This window comes from Somniosus microcephalus, chromosome 7 (genome assembly GCF_052327205.1).
Source record: "Somniosus microcephalus isolate GS21.2 chromosome 7, FLI_Smic_1.0, whole genome shotgun sequence".
Lineage (NCBI taxonomy): Eukaryota > Metazoa > Chordata > Chondrichthyes > Squaliformes > Somniosidae > Somniosus > Somniosus microcephalus.
This window is the reverse complement of record NC_140993.1, coordinates 217793958-217815277: the sequence shown is the minus strand read 5'-3', so window position 1 is coordinate 217815277 and position 21320 is coordinate 217793958. Positions and strand designations below refer to the sequence as shown.

The window sequence follows — 21320 nt, the reverse complement described above, 5'->3', positions numbered from 1 at the left end:
AGTGACCGAATAGAGTGGAGCGCATCGGGGAGCACATCCTGCCAGCGGGAGGTTGGAAGGCCCCTAGACTTTAAGGCTAGCAGGACGGCCTTCCAAACTGTCGCATTTTCTCTTTCCACCTGTCCGTTCCCCCGGGGGTTGTAACTGGTGGTCCTGCTTGTGGCAATACCCCTAGTTAGCAGGTACTGACGGAGTTCGTCGCTCATAAACGATGAGCCCCGGTCGCTATGGATATAGCTGGGGAAGCCGAACAGGGTGAAGAGGTTGTTCAGACATTTAATGACCGTGGCACTGGTCATGTCCGGGCAGGGGAAGGCGAACGGGAAACGGGAGTACTCATCAATAATATTGAGGAAGTACACATTGCGGTCGGAGGAGGGGAGAGGCCCTTTAAAATCAACGCTCAGGCGCTCGAAGGGGCGAGTGGCTTTTATCAGGTGGGCCCTGTCTGGTCTATAAAAGTGTGGTTTGCACTCAGCGCAGACTTGGCAGTTCCTGGTCATGGTCCTGACCTCCTCAATAGAGTAAGGCAGGTTGCGGGCCTTGATGAGGTGGAAGAACCTGGTGACCCCCGGGTGGCAGAGGTCATTGTGGAGGGCCCGCAGTCTATCGATCTGCGCGCTGGCGCAGGTGCCACGCGATAGCGCATCCGGGGGTTCATTTAGCTTCCCGGGCCGGTACAAGATCTCGTAGTTGTAGGTGGAAAGTTCGATTCTCCACCTCAAGATCTTGTCATTTTTGATTTTGCCCCTCTGCTTGTTGTTAAACATAAAAGCAACTGAACGCTGGTCAGTGAGCAGGGTAAATCGTTTTCCGGCCAGGTAGTGCCTCCAATGACGCACAGCCTCCACAATCGCCTGGGCCTCCTTCTCAACAGCGGAGTGTCTGGTCTCCGGGCCTTGGAGGGTTCGTGAAAAGAAGGCCACGGGTCTCCCCGCCTGATTGAGGGTAGCGGCCAGGGCAAAGTCGGATGCGTCGCTTTCCACCTGGAAGGGGATGGATTCGTCCACTGCGTGCATGGTGGCTTTGGCAATGTCCTCCTTGATACGGTGGAAGGCTAAGCGGGCCTCTGCCGTCAAGGGAAAAGAGGTGGACTTGATCAGCGGATGGGCCTTGTCCGCATTGTAGGGGACCCACTGGGCGTAATACGAGAAAAACCCTAGGCACCTCTTCAGGGCCTTGAGGCAGTGGGGCAGTGGAAGTTCCATAAGGGGACGCATCCGGTCGGGGTCGGGGCCGATGACTCCGTGTTCCACAACACAGCCAAGGGCAGCACGGTGGCATAGTGGTTAGCACTGTTGCCTCACAGCGCCAGGGACCCGGGTTCGAATCCGGCCTCGGGCGACTGTCTGTGTGGAGTTTGCACATTCTCCCCGTGTTTGCGTGGGTTTTCTCCGGGTGCTCCGGTTTCCTCCCACAGTCCAAAGATGTGCGGGTTAAGTTGATTGGCTATGATAAATTGACCCTTAGTGTTAGGGGGATTAAATACGTGGGGTTACAGGGATAGGGTGGGATATGTGTTGGTGTAGGGGTTACGGGGATCGGGTGGGATATGTGTCGGTGCAGGCTCGATGGGCCGAAATGGCCTCTATCTGCACTGTGGGGTTTCTGTGATTCTGTGATTCTGTGATGGCGAGGCGGTTTGTGCGGAATATGCACTTCTCCTTGTTATATGTCAGGTTTAGGAGTTGGGCGGTGCGGAGGAATTTTTCGAGGTTTGCGTCATGGTCCTGCAAGTCACGGCCGCAGATGGTCACATTGTCCAGATATGGGAAAGTGGCCTGCAACGCATTTTGATCTACCATCCGGTCCATCTCCCTTTGGAAGATGGAGACCCCATTGGTGACGCCAAAAGGAACCCTAAGGAAGTGATAGAGGCGGCCGTTTGCCTCAAAGGCAGTGTACTGGCGGTCCTCAGGGCGGATGGGGAGCTGGTGGTACGCTGATTTCAGGTCAATGGTCGAGAAGACGCGGTACTGCGCGATCTGGTTGACCATATCAGCTATACGGGGGAGTGGGTAGGCGTCCAGCAGGGTGTAGCGATTTATTGTCTGGCTGTAGTCGATGACCAGGCGCTGCTTCTCGCCGGTCTTAACGACCACAACCTGGGCTCGCCAGGGGCTGGTGCTGCCCTCAATAATCCCTTCTTTCAGGAGCCGCTCCACTTCGGTTGTAATGAAAACCCTGTCCCCGGCACTGTATCGCCTGCTCTTTGTGGCGATGGGCTTACAGTCGGGGGTGAGGTTAGCAAACAGTGGTGGGGGGGTGACTCTGAGTGTGGAGAGGTTGCACCTGGTGCGCGGCGGGCAATTTGGAAGCTGCTGGCTGCGGACTGTGAGTGGGGGTAGGGGTCCACCGTACGCCATCGTAACACTTTTAAGGTGGCACTGAAAATCTAACCCCAGCAGGACGGCAGCGCAGAGGTCAGGCAGGACCAGAAGTTTAAAATGATCGTACACGTTCCCGTCTACTACGAGTGTCACCACGCAGTAGCCGCCGATGTCCGCCGACTGGGACTCGGAGGCCATAGAAATCCGCTGTTGCGCAGGCAGGACTGGGAGAGAGCAACGCCGCACCGTGTCGGGGTGGATGAAGCTCTCCGTGCTCCCAGAGTCAAAAAGGCAGATTGTATCATGACCATTTACCTTAATGTCCATTGTGGAACTGGCCAGTTGGTGCGGTCTCGCTTGGTCCAGTGTAACGGATGCCAGCGTAGGGGTCGGTGTGTCGCTGCGGGTATCAGATGAGGCGGTGTCGGGGGCCTGCTGCGTCCCGGCTGTCGTCCAAGATGGCGGCGTCCATGATCCCCATGTGGCTGGAGGCGTCCAAAATGGCTGCTGTACCGGTGATTCGCACATGGCCGGGGAGGTCCAAGATGGCGGCCCGCATGGCCCACACGCGGTGCTGCTGGGGTTTGGGGTGGCTTTGGCCCTGCAGATGCTAGCGTAGTGTCCCTTCTTCCCGCAGCCCGAGCAGATCGCGTTTTTCGCCGGGCAGCGCGCTCTGGGGTGTTTTGCCTGGCCACAGAAGTAGCATTTCTGGCCTTGGGGCACTGCTGTCTGGCCTTGGGACACTGCTGCGGTAGTTGGGCCATTGTTGGGGTGTGGCTGGGGTGGCACGGCGCTATGAGGCGGTCCTACCGTGTCCCAGGCTGTCATTCCCCACGGCGTCCACGGTGCAGAGGAGTAGGCATCCATGCCCTGGTAGGCTGCATCCAACGATAGTGCGAGTTCAGAGGCCTTGTTGAGGTCGAGGTTACTCTGCTCCAACAGTCACTGTCGGGTGTAATTGGATCTGTGGCCCGCTACAAAAGCATCCCGGATAAGTTCCTCTGTGTACACGGCGGCCTTTACATCCTTACAACCACAGGCCCGGCCAAGCACAGACAGTGCCTGAAGGTATTCCACGGTCGATTCCCCAGGTTGTTGTTTACGACTCCCCAGGAGGTGCCTGGCGTACACTTCGTTCACTGGGCGCGTGTACTGGTCCTTGAGGAGCTTGATAGCGTCCGCGTACGAGGTCGCGTCTTGGATGACCGAGTACACTCGGTGGTTCACTTTGGAGGTCAGGACATCCAGTTTGTCCTCGTCCGATTTGATTGCTTCGGAGGCGGTCAGGAATTTTTCGAAACACTTAAGCCAGTGAGTAAACTTGGTGGATGAGTCCGCCTCCCGATGATCTAAGTCCAGGCATGCTGGTGTGAGGATCTTCTCCATTATAAAAATGTTGTTAATAAAATTGATGCGCTATCAATTACTCATAAAAGACTGAGAGTTAGAAGAGTAACTAAAGGCTTTTATTAACAACAGAATGGAGGTCTGCCTCGCGTGGTCGACCGGTCCAGGATACAAAGGGCTGGGGAGCAGTCACCTTTATACTAGGACCTGTGGGAGGAGTCAGCCGAGGCATGTCCAGGCATGTACACAGTGGAATACAAACAGGACAAACAGGAATACAAACAGTGGTTTACCACAGTGGTTCCACCCTGGTGGGACATTTTTGAAAATATAGAAGTCCCCTCTTGGATTAGGCTGGTTTCACACATTGTAGTGGTTTGCCAGCTGGGAATAGTTTTCTACCTGTTGTGTACAAAGTGCAAAGGAAGGGACCAGATGCTCCGCTCTCAACATGAGGGAGCATGGGACAAAAATAAAGTCTATGACCAGGTATAAAACCAACCTTGACCGTTATTAAAATTAAAGTTTGATGAGTGTATGTGTTTTTATTTTTTCCTGTGTGTGATTTTTCCAAGTGGTGCAGAGGTGTTGGACCCCCTCCATGCTTGGATGTGAATGTATTAAAAGTTTTTTTACCTTGTGTATTTTGATAAACACTACACCTAAAGGGAATGGGAGAGTGTTTTGTTTGGGTATTAGTTTAGGTAGTACAGGGGAAGGTTGGCTCCCGAGGATCAGAAATATTGCTCACAACTGCATAATACTATAGTGTTATAAAGTATCACATGGGGGTGTGTAAGGATCGCAAAATTACAAATTTTCCCCCAAAGGAAGAAAGGAGAGATACTGGACTGTTTGAAGGAATTATTGGGCCAAAGGGATTTAAAAAATCAAAACCCCAGGAAGGTTTGGCTGGTTTAAAAGGCATGTTCAGACTTGCAAAAAGCTGTGACACAGGGAAGGTGGGGTGGGCCCCCAAGTTGGGATATTGGACAGCCTGGGAATGCCCAAGCCACCTCAGCCTTTACATAAAGGCAATAAAACCTGTTTCCCGCCAAAAATCGCTGAGCCAAAGTACATGAATAAAATAGTACATGCCCACAGCAACACAAAGGAAAGAACATAGCCCAACAGGATACAACAATCAAACAGCAGTCTAAAACCAATCGAGATTTACAAACGTTTTGCATTTTTAAACTAGTTTCAGGGCAATCCCGAAACCAGTTAAAGGCCAATTAAAGTTAGATGGACCATCCCCGAAGCTCGTTAAGAGTAGATGGGCCATCCCCAAAGCTCGTTAAAGTTTTAAACCTATTAAAAATAACGAGCCCGCCCAAAATCTAACAAGATTAGCAGGTTTCATTTTAGTATAAACTAAAGACCTGTCTCCACAAGAAGTCAGTTCGTTCGATGGGTTCGATCAGTTCGATCAGTACAGAGACAATCGTTCAGGCAGAGAATTGAAACAGCAATCAGTGAATTGAAGTCAGCAATACAGTTCGGACACACACAGAAAAAGGCACAGCTCATTCGAAAGACATCAGCCTCGGGACAACAGAAGGAGAACGGAAGGAATCGCAGCAACCAAGGGCCCCACGAAACAAACAACCAACAATATTACCAACAACTACATAGTATTGGGCCACCGTGACCAACAAGAAACTAACTCGGAAGAAACCGAAGATCTGCAAGTTTTTCCCACTCTACAAACTATTCCTGCGTTTGGTGAGCATTATCCCTGATCCTTTAGAGTCCAACTTAGCTAGTAAGGTGGGATTGGTAGGGGTGAAGTATTTTGTCTATTGTCATTCTCCCTCGCATATTCCGAAGTGTTCCCCCTTTTAGAGTGATAAGATTTATTGTGTTGTGTATATTTTCTTGTCTCAAATAAAATCCAAGTTCTTTCACCAACTCAGTTGTCTGCGGCAATTTCATTACAACCCCCAAATAAGTCCAAGGTCTAGAACCAAGGGAGTGGGAGCGATTCGAACCGCTCAGGGAGTCAGAGGTGAAGCTGACCCAAACACCACCCCTTACACATTTGAAGATCAACTCACTGACCTTGACAACTCATGTGCGATCGTTAAACTTCTTCCCGCACTGCATCGATGCTCTTGGAGCAACACTCCTGGCATTGACCTCCGCCGCTACTTGTTCCCACTGCTTCCTGAGCATCTGTCTGGAAGGCCTCCTGCCCCCCTGCAGATACAGGACGTCTCTCCTTTCTACCTCTTCCATTAAGCCCTCCAGCACATTGTTTGGAAACCTTGGTGCTCACTCTCTTGCATGTTCAGCCATTGCTCAAAGTATCACAGCCCAGATTGACGTTTGAAAAAACTCCCACTACTTCTTGCAGCCACAATGCACCTCCCCTTTAAGAGGTGCAGGCTGCCTGTAAGTAGCGCTAGCCACTCGCGATATCGGGCCCCCTGCTGATGCGTGCAGCCAATGAACAGCACAGCTAACGTTGGCTACACACAGCAATCATTTAAAACAGCAGGCAGCACCAATTTAATATGCTGCCTGCAACGCAATGAACGGGCGCAGGTTAATTGTATATCACGATCCCCACGCCCATCTTTGGGGGTTAGCCAATTTCTCCCCCAATGAGTACTCATTAGAGTAGTTAAGTCAGAGTGGGGAGCCTCCAGACTTGGTGCTGGGAACTCTACTGTTTCTAATTTACGTAAGAGACCTGGATCCAGAAATTCAATGCAAAGCGGTGAAATTTGCAGATAATACCAAAAAAGGTCAGGCAGCATCTGCGGAGAGAGAAACAGAGTTAACGTTTCAGGTCGATGACCTTTCATCAGAACTGGAAGATGTTAGAGATGAACAGCTTTTAAGCCAAGTACAGAGCCAGGGAATAGCTTGAGGAACAGCACCTCATCTTCCTACTAGGCACTTTACAGTCTTCCGGCCTTAACATTGAATTTAACAACTTCAGGTCTTAACCACCTCTGCCATTTTCTGTCGGACAGCCGGTGCTGATAATGGAGGATGTCTGTACCAGAGTCATTGAGAGTGGGCTGGTGCTGGAGGTAACCCAGAATATTACTTTAAATTAAACTGTGGAAGTAGAACTAGAAGACATAGATTCAAACTAGTAAAAGGTAATTTTAGGACCGATATCTGGAAATAATTCTTCACACAACATGTGTAATAAACTTTCAAATAGAGTAGTTGAGGCAAGAACTCTGGAATCATTTAAGAAATAATTGGGTGTTAGAAGTGGGGATTGTAGTGTATGTGCTTTAAGTCAGAACTACTTTTTACAGCTCCTGTATACTGTACTACCGGCAGTAACCACACCGGTATATAAGCTGTGCGCATGCCTCTGTACCCCAGTCTAGAGATTACCCTTCTCCAGTAAAGACCTGTTATTTGTTTATGTACAGCATCCGTGTAATTATTTATCCACTGAACCACGGATCTAACAGTGGCGACGAGTGTCGATGCGAATCTACCTGCAACATAAAACAAAAACAAAACAAAAAAAAGTCGAGTCCAGGAACACGGGCGTCGACCGCGAGCAACCGCCCAGCAGTCAGGCAGAGATCCAACTTTGCTGGGGAGGCTGTGGAGAGCCGGGTTTGGTTCCCCAGCCACAACGAGCAGTAAGAGACCGACGACAGGTCAAGGGCAGACCCTTCCCGAGCAGCGGCGGCTGGAGCCGACCGACGGCAGAGAGAGAGAGCCGAGCAGCATCGACAGGGTAAGAAGAGGGTGAAGAGAGCAGGGTGCAGCCGGGGGTTGATCACCGAGCGGAGTCGAGGAAAAATACTGCAAACCGGAGAGAGAGAGGGTAAGAAACAGCCGGGTTCTAGACTGAGCGGCGTCGACAAATATCAAGGGAAGAACGCGCAGAGCACAGCCAGGGATCACGGGCTGATCAGGGTCCGTGGGGCGAAGCAAGGGGAAAGGCCATTGAGCCGCGGAGAAGCAGGGAGAGCGCGGGAGACGCCATTGAGCTGCGGAGAAGCAGGGAGAGTGCGGGAGGCGCCATTGAGCCGTGGAGAAGAAGGAAGAGCACGGGAGACACCATTTTGCGAAGCCGCAGCGGAGAAGACGGCCGAGCGTGGGAAGGAAGGAAAGCGCGGGAGACACCATTTTGTGCCAGCGGAGAAGAAGGGGAAGCGCGGGAGGCGCCATTGGTGATAGTTAACGCACAACCAAGGATGCCGAAGAGTGGCAGTATCTCTACGTTCGACAATGAAGTCGAAGATTGGGTGACATATGTGGAACGTATTGAAGTGTACTGCAGGGCGAATGAAGTGCCAGATGCTAATAAAGCACTGGTTCTATTAAATTCCATGGGTGCAAAAACTTATGGGTTGCTGCGAAATCTAATAACCCCAGAGAAGCCGGTAAACAAGAATTTTGAAAGCATAGTAGAAATCCTACAGGACCACTTAAACCCCATACCGCTGCTGATAGCAGAATGATTTAAGTTCCATAAAAGGAACCAACACAAAGACGAAAGCAATGCTGAGTACCTAACGGAACTGCACAAGCTATCGAAATACTGCCAGTTTGGAGCGGAACTAGCAGACATGTTAAGGGACAAGTTTGTGTGTGGGCTACAAAGTGAAGGAACCCAGAAATGGCTTCTATCAGAAAAGGACCTTACGCTGGACAAAGCTTTCAGTATGGCAGTATCACACGAAGCAGCCGCAAGGGGTGCTGCAGAGATACAACGGAGACCGCAAGAATATGGCACCAACGAAATGACCTATGGAACAGGGAAGTGCTATCGCTGCGGCAGAACAACACATGACCAGAAAGATTGTTGGTTCAAGGACCAAGTGTGCAGACAGTGTGGGAAAGCAGGACACATAGCAAGAGTCTGCAGGCCTGGGAAGAAAACCAACAGTAAGAAATCTCCACAGGAGAAGTACAAAAAGGTACACCAGGTGATGGACAGTGGTTCAGACGAACAGAAAAGTGACACAGACTCCGGAAGCAAGGAGCTGGGTTGTCTGAAACTACATAATGTAACCGAAATGGAGGATCACCAGACTATCTGGGTTACACTCAAGATAGACGGAGTCCAAGTGGAAATGGAATTGGGCACAGGGTCAGCTCTAACAGTCATAAATCAAAGAGACTACAAGCGGCTATTTTCACACATACCCTTGAAAGCTACAGAGATTGTCTTGAAGATGTATACGGGGCAAAAAGTCTACCCCAAAGAAAAAAAAGGGTGAAAGTGACATATAAAGGTTAGGAAATACCTAAAATGGATATATATGTATTGCCAAATGGAGGACCACCACTGCTAGGACGTGAATGGATCCGGAAGATACATTTAGATTGGCATTCCATACAGGCACTGAAGGTGGAGGCCAAAAAGGATGACGACGTCACACCTGGACGACTGTCAAAAATGCTAACTGATGCAAAAGAAGTGTTCCAGGAGGGACTAGCAACAATTAAAATAGAGGATAATGCAAGCCCAAAGTTTCTGAAGGCCAGACCAGTGCCTTATGCGATCAGACCAGCGGTTGAAGCAGAGCTGGAAGGGTTGGAATGTTCAGGGGTACTGTCCAAAGTGGACTGGAGCGAGTGGGCTACACCCATCGTTCTTGTAATGAAGAGGTCATTGAGTAATACGCCTGGGGAACCAAAGAAGGTCTGCATCTGTGGGGATTTTAAGGTGACAGTGAACCCAGTCCTTCACACGGTGCAATATCCGCTTCCACGAATTGAGGATATTTTTGCCTCGCTATCTGGTGGTAAACGCTTCATCAAAATTGATCTAGCCCAGGCGTACTTGCAAATAGAGGTAGAAGAAGATTCAAAACTTTACCTTACGATCAACACCCATAAAGGTCTCTATCAATACAACCGGCTGGTGTTTGGAGTAGCCTCGGCTCCGGCTATCTGGCAAAGGGCAGTGGATCCGGTCCTGCAAGGGATTCCAGGGACCCAATGTTATTTGGACGACATCTTGGTCACGGGCGAAAATGACGGTGATCACCTCGCTAACTTGGAGAAGGTGCTCGCCAGATTAAAGGAATATGGGCTACGAGCTAATCGCCACAGGTGCGAGTTTTTCCAGAAACAGATCTCGTATTGTGGCCACATCATCGATGAAGAGGGGTTACATAAGTCCCCTGACAAGATTGAGGCAGTAGTCAAGGCTCCAGCACCGGAAAATGTGTCACAACTGAGGTCGTTCCTCGGGCTGGTAAACTACTACCACAAGTTCTTACCAAATTTGTCTACGGTATTACACCCGCTGAACACCCTACTGCAAACAGGGGTACCATGGAAGTGGGATGACGAATGGAGACGAGCTTTCCAGAAGTGTAAAGAATTGATCACATCAAAAGAGGTGTTGGCCCATTTCAACCCAGCACTACCAATTCGTTTGGCATGTGATGCATCACCCTATGGGATTGGAGCGGTGCTGTCGCACAAATTCCCAGACGGGTTGGAGAGGCCAGTAGCCTTTGCGTCTTGGTCACTAACCTCAGCCGAGCGCAACTACGCCCAGATTGACAGGGAGGCCCTCAGCCTAGTATGGGGAGTAAAAAAATTCAACCACTATCTGCATGGACAGATGTTCACCTTGCTGACTGACCACCAACCACTTGTCTCCATCTTTAATCCTAAGAAGGGCGTGCCAGTAATGACGGCACAGCGGTTACAAAGATGGTCCCTGTTTCTAGGGGCGAATCAATATGAAATAGAATATAAAGGCACGAGACAGCATGGGAACGCTGATGGGCTATCGCGTCTGCCACTGCCTACTGTGGAGGAAGCACCAGCAGTGGACCCTATCGAGATATTTTATTCGTCGATAATTGAACGATTGCCTGTAACAAACGCGGATATAGAGAAGGAGACCCGCAATGATCCGACACTGTCATGGGTGTATGAATTGACGGTGAGGGGATGGCCAACACATGGCGACTCACTGTTGCCAGCATTCTCATCCAGAAGAGAACAGCTGTCAGAATGCCAGGGGACAGTGATGTGTGGATCCAGAGTGGTGATTCCACCCAAGTTAAGGGAGAGAGTGCTAAATGAGCTACATGAAGGTCATCTGGGGGGAGTGAAAATGAAAAGCCTAGCTAGGGCTTATGTGTGGTGGCCGAGAATCGATCAACAAATCGAAGACCTAACTAAGAGCTGCTTAGGATGCCAGAAGGTCCAAAATGCACCACCACATGCCCCTCTACACCCATGGGAGTGGCCCTCCTCTCCATGGCAACGGGTGCACATTGATTTCGCTGGTCCATTCATGGACTTAATGTTCTTAATAGCAGTGGATGCTCATTCAAAGTGGCCTGAGGTGATAAAGATGTCTTCAACCACTACAGAGAAAACGATTGCTGTCCCACGGACCATATTTGCCAGAAACGGTTTGCCAGTGCAGATCTGCTCTGATAATGGACCACAGTTTGTGTCCGACGAGTTCCAAAAATTCATGAAAAGGAATGGGGTAAGGCATTACACATCCGCCCCGTATCATCCAGCCACCAATGGATTGGCTGAGAGGTTCGTACAAACCTTTAAGAAGGCGATAAAGGCCATGTGCGATGAGGAAATTCCACCACAGCATAAGATGGACAATTTCTTATTAGCCTACCGAAACGCAACACATGCAGTTACCAACCAGACACCGGCCATGATGTTCTTTAACCGAAGGTTGAGATCTCGTCTGGACTTGCTCAGACCAAATGTGCGAAGAAATGTTGAGGACAAACAATTCCAGCACATCAACGAGAAGCCGACAAGGAGCTTCAATGTAGGGCAACCAGTCTTGGCCCGGGACTATCGAACAGAGAAGTGGCAACCCGGAACGATATGTACAAGGCAGGGGCCATTAATGTACACAGTAGATGTCGGGGAGAACATTGTGAGACGCCACGTCGATCAGATCTTAGCATCACAGGAATGCGTCAACCCCATGTCTCGAGTACCTGGGGATGAACCCGACATACCGATAGCATCTACTTCAGACCCAGTAGCAGTGGAACCCAATGAACTATCCGATGAAAGGGGGTCAGAATCGCCTCTGCACTAAGAACAAGAACCTCCGGAAAGGCGCTATCCCGAAAGGGTCAGGAAGCCGCCCCAAAGACTGAATCTATAAATGGACTTTTGTTATTGAATGTACATGTAAAAATGTAATTGTTATTTGAATATTAAGGGGGTATTATTAATCTAAAAAGGGAGGGATTGTAGTGTATGTGCTTTAAGTCAGAACTACTTTTTACAGCTCCTGTATACTGTAGTACCGGCAGTAAGTTGTGCGCATGTCTCTGTACCCCAGCCTAGAGATTACCCTTCTCCAGTAAAGACCTGTTATTTGTTTATGTACAGCATCCGTGTAATTATTTATCCACTGAACCACGGATCTAACAGGGATGATAGGCTCTCTTTGGTTGGGTGAATTAAGAAGGGTGGAATGCCCTTGCTCATCTGTAATTATCTTGTGATTGTTGTTAAGTATGTGTATTGTATTGAACAATTAACACAAAGACTTAAACGTATAACTCAAACAGGTCTTTACTGGTTGGAGGTAGGGACTATACGTAGGTCTTTACTTCATGCCCACAGGCGGGAACTGAGGGGAGATCAGTACCCACAGTACTATTTATACCCCTATGGCCAGGAGTGGTACTGCGTATCACTACGCCCTACAAGTAGTGCAGTCCTGTCCATAGGTTCAAAGTAGCACACATATTACATACACAACATTCCTCCCTTCCTAGCTTTACAGTCATCTCCCCATTTAACATAACGTAATAACATATATACATATATAACTTCAGGTTTACATAACAGAATAACATAGATACATAGATAACTTCATGTCAAAACAGATCACAGATTCAGTCTCTGCGGAAAACAGTTCATAGATTCAATCTCTGTGGTGTAGTCGGTTCACGTTGCTGGAGTGACTCATTCAATAGTCCTTCCATGGATTTAACAGTTTGAACTTCCGAACTGAATTGGCTCCGTTCGGAGGGACCACGTGTGTGATCTGGTGGAGGTAATAATGGTTCAGATGGGTCATCTTCTGTTTCGACTTTTCCTTTTCTGCTTCTTGGAGACTCTCTGGGCTCCACTGTCAGCTGCCAGCTGCATGCGCAGTTCCTCCTTCTCTTCCTCCTTTTTCCGTAGTAGAGCCACCTTCTCCCGATGTTCCGTAGACTTTCGGTGCTCCTCCATGATTTCTGTATGGTGGGAGTCGAAGTTACAAGTTGGGCAGGACAGGACATAGTAATATTCGGTGTCGTCCTGATCTAGGCCAGCGAGAGGGTCTTCTATTTCCTCCATACCCAGCTGGGCGTTAGCCAGCTTTTGTTCCAAGTCCAGACATCTTTCCTGAAGAGACTTCTTCATGCGTACCTCTTCATCCAGCTTTTTCTGGGCTTTCAGCAAGTCGTTTACTAATGACCTCATTTGAGATTTTACTACTTCAACTTCTTTTGGAGATTGATTGATCGGACTATTCAATCCCTCTACCGGAGCAGCTGTTTCAGCGGTCTGTTGTTCTACGTTGACGTGAGTCAGCGTACTTTTGGCATCCAAGGGCTGCTCTGTTGCAGTCATCTCAGTTTGTGTTGCCACCTCAGCTCTTCCAATAACCTTTGAGAGCTCCGAACCCCTTTCGTTTGAATATTGAAGTTCGTGTTCAAGTTTTTCCCATTTCAGAGTCCTGTCCTTCAGCATATGCAGGAGTTGGCTGACCGTTAACTCCTCTGACATCAGATGTTTTGTGTGCTCCTGCTCCATTTTCTCCATCAGCTGCTTCTGTTGTCTTTCCAGATTCTCCAACTCTATATCAAAGAACTCTTTCGTTGCATTCAACTCTTGCTCAAAACGGCGAAGCATTTGTTCTAATTGCTGTTGTAGTTTGAAATGGAGTTGAGTTCGAGCCCGGTGTCCCTCAGAAATGGGCACATCAGTAGACTTGCCAGACTCAGAATCCACAGTTAAACTATGTTGTTGTTGCTCAGTGGAATTCTGTGCTGAAACTTTGTCTTTTGCACCTGAGTTGGGCTTACCATCATCCGTTCCAGAGTCTGGGCCGACTATCTTCACCGAGTTCTCACTCGTTATTGTTTGTAGGAAATGCCAGTCCATATTCATTTTCCTAATCCACTCCCGTCCTAGTAGTGGAGAACCTCCTTCAGATATCACATATAAGTCCATTATTTGACTGTTTTCGCCCTTGTGGACCACTGCAACCTCTATTTTCCCGATGGGGTACACTCTTTGCCCCGTGTATGTTTTCAATATAATCCCCGTATCCTGTAGGGGAATATGTTGGAATAACTTTCCGTAATCTTTCTTATTTATGACCGTCAATGCCGATCCAGTGTCCAATTCCAGTTTTACTTGGACTCCTTCTATCTGAAGAGTGACCCAAATTGTCTGGAGGTCTGCACCCTTACCAGCGTTGAGTACTCTTAAGCTAGCCAGTTCATTACAGCTTAAGCTAGCCAGTTCATTACTGCTAGCGTCTGAATCGGACTCCTGTTCGGTCACCTTGTGTACCTTTGCGTATTTTCCTTGCGGTGACTTCTTGTTGCTGGTCTTCTTCGCTGACCTGCATACTCTAGCTATATGTCCAAGCCTACCACAAGTTCTACATTCTTGGTTTTTAAACCAACACTGGTTCTGATCATGCGTTGTCTTTCCACAACGATAACATTTGCCAGAACTCACACCCAATTTGTGTGCACTGAGCTCCGGTGACCGTAGCTGCATTACTGCCGTGCCTCTCGCTGCGGCTTCGTGTGCTGCTGCCATAGTGACCGCCTTCTCAAGCGTCAGCTCATTCTCCTCGAGCAGTCGCTTTTGTGTATCCTGTTTAAATAAACCACACACAAATTTGTCTCGTAGTGCATCTGTCAGTCCCGTTCCAAACTCGCAATATTTCGCTAATTTACGCAATTCCAGCAAATATTCAGCATTGCTTTCATGCTGTAGCTGCCTTCTGTCATAAAATTTAAATCGCTCCGCTAGCATCAGCGGTGTGGGGTTTAGATGATCTTTCAGGACAGTAACAATCTCATCGAACGTCTTATCCGCCGGTTCATCTGGTGATAACAGGTGTTTCAATTGCCCGTATGTCTTCGCACCCATTAAATTTAATAATGTTAGAGCTTTATCTTGGTCACGAATTTTATTGGCCTTACAATAATTTTTTACTCTTTCAACATATATGGCTCAATCTTCGAGGTCACTATCAAAGGTGCTAATACTCCCGTGTTTAGGCATTGTAGATTTGCAATTTCTTCAGATTTTATTTTGTTTACTTGTTATCAAAGATGGCGGCTTCCCGCTCTTGCCGTCGTCCTCCGCCCACAAAATGGCGGTTTTCCCGCGCTTGGCGGTCTTCACCCGTCCCCCGACGCTGTCTCCCTTCAGCCCCCGAGTGCGGCCCTTATCTTCGCCGCGATCGCCCGAGTGCGGCCCTTATCTTTGGTCCCGATCGCTGGCCCGCGCTGCGCCTCGCACTTGAAGCGGCTCCCGGCCTCTGGCTCACCCACTCGTGCGGCTCTTGCTCGCTCCCTCCCGGGCTCTGGCTTACCCGCTCGCGCGTTTCACCGCGGCTCTTATCAGGGATTGCGATCGCCCTTATCTTCTCCAACTTCCCCAGCCCTGTCTTTGCAGCCAACGCTGCACGGCTTACCCCACCACCTAGGTTGAACAAGGAAACTGCAGAAAGACTTCTGTCAGTCGCTGGAAGCTGTCAGGATGGCTGCTGCACTCCAGTGCTCAGTCGCTGATGGAGGCTTCAGAGTCCTAAAGCCTGTCGCTTCTAGTGGGGTAGTGATGTTTGAAACCTCTCTTCAACTGCCGCAGGGTAAGAACCTGACTCGTCGCCAGTGTTAAGTATGTGTATTGTATTGAACAATTAACACAAAGACTTAAACGTATAACTCAAACAGGTCTTTACTGGTTGGAGGTAGGGACTATACGTAGGTCTTTACTTCATGCCCACAGGCGGGAACTGAGGGGAGATCAGTACCCACAGTACTATTTATACCCCTATGGCCAGGAGTGGTACTGCGTATCACTACGCCCTACAAGTAGTGCAGTCCTGTCCATAGGTTCAAAGTAGCACACATATTACATACACAACAATTGTCATTGCTTTATATGTTTTTTTTAACTTTCACAAGCCATTTCTTTATTAGTAACTGCATACATTCTGTTAACAGTGGACAGTTTGACTCAATTAGTAGCACTTTCACCTCTGATGGGGAAGGTTGTGCTTCAAACCTCCCCTCTGGACTTGAGCAGAAAAAATGTAGTCTGATACTTCAGTGCGACATGCAAGAGTATAGATATGTTTAACATTGTTTTTAATACAGAACATAGACAGAACAATTAATGTAGGAATTATGGTTAAACAACATGAGTAGATCAGAACTGGTTTAAACTGCTTGCAGATCCTATCTTTGATCACAGTGACACTCCTGAGTGAAATCATAGTTCAGGAAGAGCAAAGATAAGAAGCAAAGGTTGCTGAGATAACATTGGAACAGGAAGATAACATTAAAACTCAGCAAGAATTAAACAAAGTGTTAGTTAATGAGGAGGATGCTTGTTTGCTGAAATGGTATAAATGAGGATTACAAAGAAAAGCTCAGTTAAGAACTTCAGCTATCTTCAAGGAGAGGTACCGTGAATGGCCTGAGCAGGCAATTGCTTGTGATTTCCGGGGAGCTCTTTACACTTGAGATTTCTAGACATAGGTCTGGTGTGTACTGCTTTGTGTGTAGTCATAAGTTGAATGTTTTGAAACATTAACAAATGTAGTTAATTGTCAGACATATTACTGTCTCTAGCATCCATGAATCTGTTATTAAGAAGATAAGGATTATCCAACACAGTATTGAGGGAGGGCAATTTTCCGGTGAGCCGGTTCTGTGTGCCAGCTCATTCAAAGAACAGCAACGTTCTCCAGCATTCTTTGCTCAACCAATACAAACAAGGCAAGGGGAGGGAAGAAGTGTTTAGACATGATGCTTCATCCATCATGGTGTGGGACAGGCTTGATGAACCAACTGGTCTTTTCCTGCCCTTCAATTTTGTATGCTCATGGTTATCTCATCATTCATTTGTTGTTTGCAGTCTGACAATGCCTCAATTTAAACATTCTCATCCTTGTGTTCAAATCACTCCATGGCCTCGCCCCTCCCTATCTCTCTAATATCCACCAGCCCTACATCCCTCCGAGAACTCTGCACTCCTCCAATTCTGGCCTTTTGCACATCCCCGATTTTCATCACTCCACTATTGTCGGTCGTGCCTTCAGGTGCCAAAGTCCTAAGCTCTGGAATTTCCTCCCTAAACCTCTCCGCCTCTGTACCTCTCTCTCCTCCCTTAAGACGCTCCTTAAGGCTTACCTCATTGGCCAAGCTTTTGGTCACCTGTCCTAACATCTCCTTATGTGGCTCGGCATCAAATTTGTTTTGATAACACTCCTGTGAAGCGCCTTGGGACAATCCATAATTAAAAACAAATTCAAATTCGTTCACACTTCTTTGCCTATGTCACAAAGTTATTTGTAAACATGAACCATCAAGGTAATGATGTGCAATGCCTGCTGTCATCTGCAAAGATACAGGGCAAAGACAGCATAAAAAGATATTAAAGAGATATTTTACTAAAGATTAAAATGCCATGGAGTGAGTTCCAAACTGTAATCTAATTCCAGGATTTAGCTGATGATTTGAAACAACTTGTGTTTGCTCTCTCGAGTGTCGATTTTAACTTGGCCCGCTTATCAAATTCAGGGTGGTAGTGAAGTTGAAATAGCAGTGGTCAACTTACCACCCCGTTCCTGTTCCGCCACCATTTACTGGAGCTTTTTGCTGGGTGGCCCAGGTGGGAGCCTCATTATTACATGCGAATCGGGGTCCTACGACGTAACTTGTGGCGGATACAGTTTCGAGAGACAAGTGGGCAGAACATGTGCCGTGCATGCTCTGCCCAGCTGAACCATCCACCCAGTTGAACCTGGCAGTGAAGAGGAGGAGACCACTAAAACATCAGTAAATCATTATTTGCGTGGTACTGGACGGAGCAGTCGTGCTCGGATGGGCTCCACACGAATGATATGGGCCACTGCCGCCCCAGGTTTCCCCCTTTGCAATTTCCCACACTGGATCAACCTTCCTGCCAGCTGAGTCAGCCTCCAGGCTGCCCAATACTACGCCTGCAGTCGACGAGTTGCAGTGGGATGCCCGTTCAGGGTAATAAGGCCCAGCCCTCGGAATGGCTCAGGCCTCCTGCTGGTAGGAACAAGTTAACATCTCACCCGCTGCTCACCCGTTCCATGCCTGGTGTTAAAATCTACCCTCTGGTTTCCAGGGTATTACAATTTTTCAACTAGATCCTAGTCTTGTAACCTGTTCTCAGATATCCAATTTTCTGCGGAGTGTTTCAACTGCATGTATGTCAAACCCATAAAAGGATTAATAGGTGCTTTGGTCAACATCCAACAATCGTTTTGCCATACCTCTTCACTTCTTCATTGTAATCGGATGTTCTTAACCATTTTTAAACTTAATAACCTATTTCTGCTTACTTTAGAAAAAAAAACGGGATGCCAACAAAATGCCAGCAAAAGAAGTCAGCATTCATGTCACAAAAAATACCTGCTCAATTGAGTCAGATGGAAGAAAAATGGAGAACTACGTGAAGTAAAAAAACAATTAACCCAGGAGCTTACAGGGCAAAGAGATCAATACTGTTTGCACTTTACAATTGATCCATTGCCACAAGAAGAATTTGAAGAAATGAAATGCTTAAAAACCTTCAAAGCTGAGCGGAAAATAATTATTTTTCTGTGCCTTGAGAACCAACATCTGACGGTTCATTGAAAATGTAGATCTTCCTACATTATTTTTAAAAACAAAATTGTGCTGTAATGTGCCAATATGTATGTATGAATTTATCTAAGTAACCTGAAATATGCATGTAGGTTTTCCTATGGATCTATTGATCTTGTTTGCAAATGGACACTTTTACACTAATTAAAAAGACTTCTTCAGTTCTCATTGATCTACATAGGCTGGTTTTAAACCTCTTTAAAATGCTTTTGATCATCTTTTACTGTTTTTCGGTTGTCCAGGTTTTGTCCTTAAATGTTGATGGATGGAACAAATTCCAACAGGGCTCACTCCGTATTGCTTTATATTGCCTAATTTGAATCTTTTTATTCCATCACAAAATATTTGCTAAAATATTCCATCACATACATTTATAGCACTTTTCATAACCAAACTTTGTTTCAATATTTCATAGTAGGAATTAATTATGTACTCAAGCCAAGTCCTGTCCACCCCTCATTCATGTGCTCGCTGACCTACATTGACTCCTGGTCCCCGAACGTCTTGATTTTAAACTTTTCACATTTTGCTCAAATCCCTCCATGGCCTCACCCCTCCCTATCTCTGTAACCTCCTCCAGCCCCATAACCCTCCAAGAACTCCATGTCCCTCCAATTCTGACCTCTTGTGCATCCCCGACTTTGTTTGCCCCACCATTGGTGACCATGCCTTCTGTTTGTAGGCCCCAAGCTCTGGAATTTCCTGCCTAAACCTCTCTGCCTCTCTACCTCTCTCTCCTCCTTTAAGACACTCCTTCAAACCTATCTCTTTGACCAAGCTTTTGGTCACTTGTCCTAATGTCTCCTTTTGTAGCTCAGTGTCTATTTTGTTTTCTGATGCTTCTATGAAGCACCTTGGGATGGTTTACTACATTAAAGGTGCAAGTTGTTGTTGATACCATGTGGGAATATTTAACTCTTTCCCACTTAGTCTCTGCAACCCAGCATCCTAGTTACAATCAGGAATTCATTCAATGGAGAACTACATACTGGTTGCCTTCACATTATACCTTTTTAATGTACGTATTGAACAGATTTTCCCTGTTCAATTTAGTCCCCTTTTCCCCAGAAGGAGTTACCTCATGCTGAGCTGCAGTACCATGGGAGTCAACTGCCCACCAGTATCTAACTCAAGTGTGTGGACATAGAAATACAAATAAATTACAACATGGAAATAAGCCATTCGGCCCAATCAGTCCATGTCATGTTTACCCTTCACATGGGCAAACCGTCCGAATCACATTTACATGCCCTGTTCCCATATCCCTTCATCCACTTATCTGCTTTTCCTTGATCCACCTATCCAGTCTAATCTTGAATGTTGACAGAGTTTCTGCCTCAACCACTAACCCCTGGAAGTGAATTCCACAGTCTCACAACTCTTTGTGTAAAGACGTTTCTCTTGCTCTCTGTTCTAAATCTCTTACATTGAATCTTGCATCTGTGGCTGCTGATTGTAGACCCCTCAACTGTTGGAAACAGTTTGCTTCTATCTGCCCTGTCCCATCCTTTCATAATTTTAAACACTTCTATCATATCACACTGCAATCTGTATTGTTCTAATGCAAAATGCCCCAATTTTTCAAGTCTTTACTCATGTTCCTACATAATATTGCCAGCCTATTCAACCATCACAGCCAAGCCCAATTCTATCCTCAGCAAACGTCTGCACTTGTACAGGTTCCAGTGGGAATACTGGGTAACAATCAAGATTGGGAACCTTAGTTGAGTTTTCCCCCTTGCTAGCCAGAGATGTGGAGGTAAATTGTAGCTCCCTAGTCAGCACAGGGATCGAACTTGGGTCTTTCCTGTTCCATACGGCTCAGTTCTAAATTAGACAATACACATACGAACCGAGCCATCGAGGAGGTGGGTACTTCAAGCATTCATTTAAAACCTTCCTGCTCAATGGAATACCATTGAACAAATGTGCATTTTTTTCTTTTAAAATTAAATGTTTACAAAGTTCAGGGGGTAGCGTTTCTGCTAACTTGCTCAAAATTGGCCAAACCAGCGCAAAAGATGGAGGAAGTTAAAGCACCAGTTGCATCCAGCACAAATTGAGCTTCCGCGATCTTTTGTGCTGGTTTAAAAATCATCACGCTGGAAGCTGGCCCTGCCCACAAAACTGTCCGCACCCCCTGGTGGAATTAATCACCATGACGAGCTTCCGCTAATTGGGCCCGTTTGCGGGGCTTCGAGCAGACTCTTGAAATTAAGCTTTTTTTTAGGTGCAAGGTCACCAGTGGGCACCTTTTAAAAGCTTTTAACTGTTGAAAATGATTTAATTTGCTAAGAAACTGACTACTGTACACCAATTTAACTTGTAGATGGTTCTATGTAATGATATCAGCAAATAGTGATGGTATGTGCCTGTTTGATTATTTATGCCTTACCAGCATATTTGCCTGATTGATTATTTATGCCTGACCAGCAGAGGGCATGTGAGAGACAAGCAGTTTAGTTTTGGTTTCATTTTAGATGGATCTCTAAGATGGTGTCTCCTGTAATGCTGTTAACTGAGTTGAACATACTTTAGATAAAAAGTCATTCTCTTTCATGAATGTGTCGTCATTGAACCCACATACAAATCAATACATGGTGTCAGAAGTGATTGAAAGAGATGAAGAGGAAGAATCTGAAGTTAAATCAGCTCTCCACATATTAGCAAGCCAAAAGAGAACATCGTTACTTACCATTGGAGAATAGCTAACGAAGTGAAAAAATGGTAGGATTACACCCACCGGCGAAGCTTCAGTTGACAGGTAATGTGG

The 21320-nt window shown here is 47.1% G+C and overlaps 1 protein-coding gene across 1 annotated transcript in view; it reads left to right on the top strand.

Moving 5' to 3' along the window:
* Nucleotides 1-21104, top strand: part of LOC147115119 (brain and acute leukemia cytoplasmic protein-like) — a 117959-nt gene extending 96855 nt beyond the window's left edge. The window contains exon 3 of the mRNA XM_085992129.1: nucleotides 18249-21104. Within this exon, the coding sequence (XP_085848255.1) occupies nucleotides 18249-18362 (114 nt within the window). The 3' untranslated portion in view covers nucleotides 18363-21104. The remainder of the gene's footprint in view (nucleotides 1-18248) is intronic.
* The last annotated feature ends 216 nt before the right edge of the window (nucleotides 21105-21320 follow it).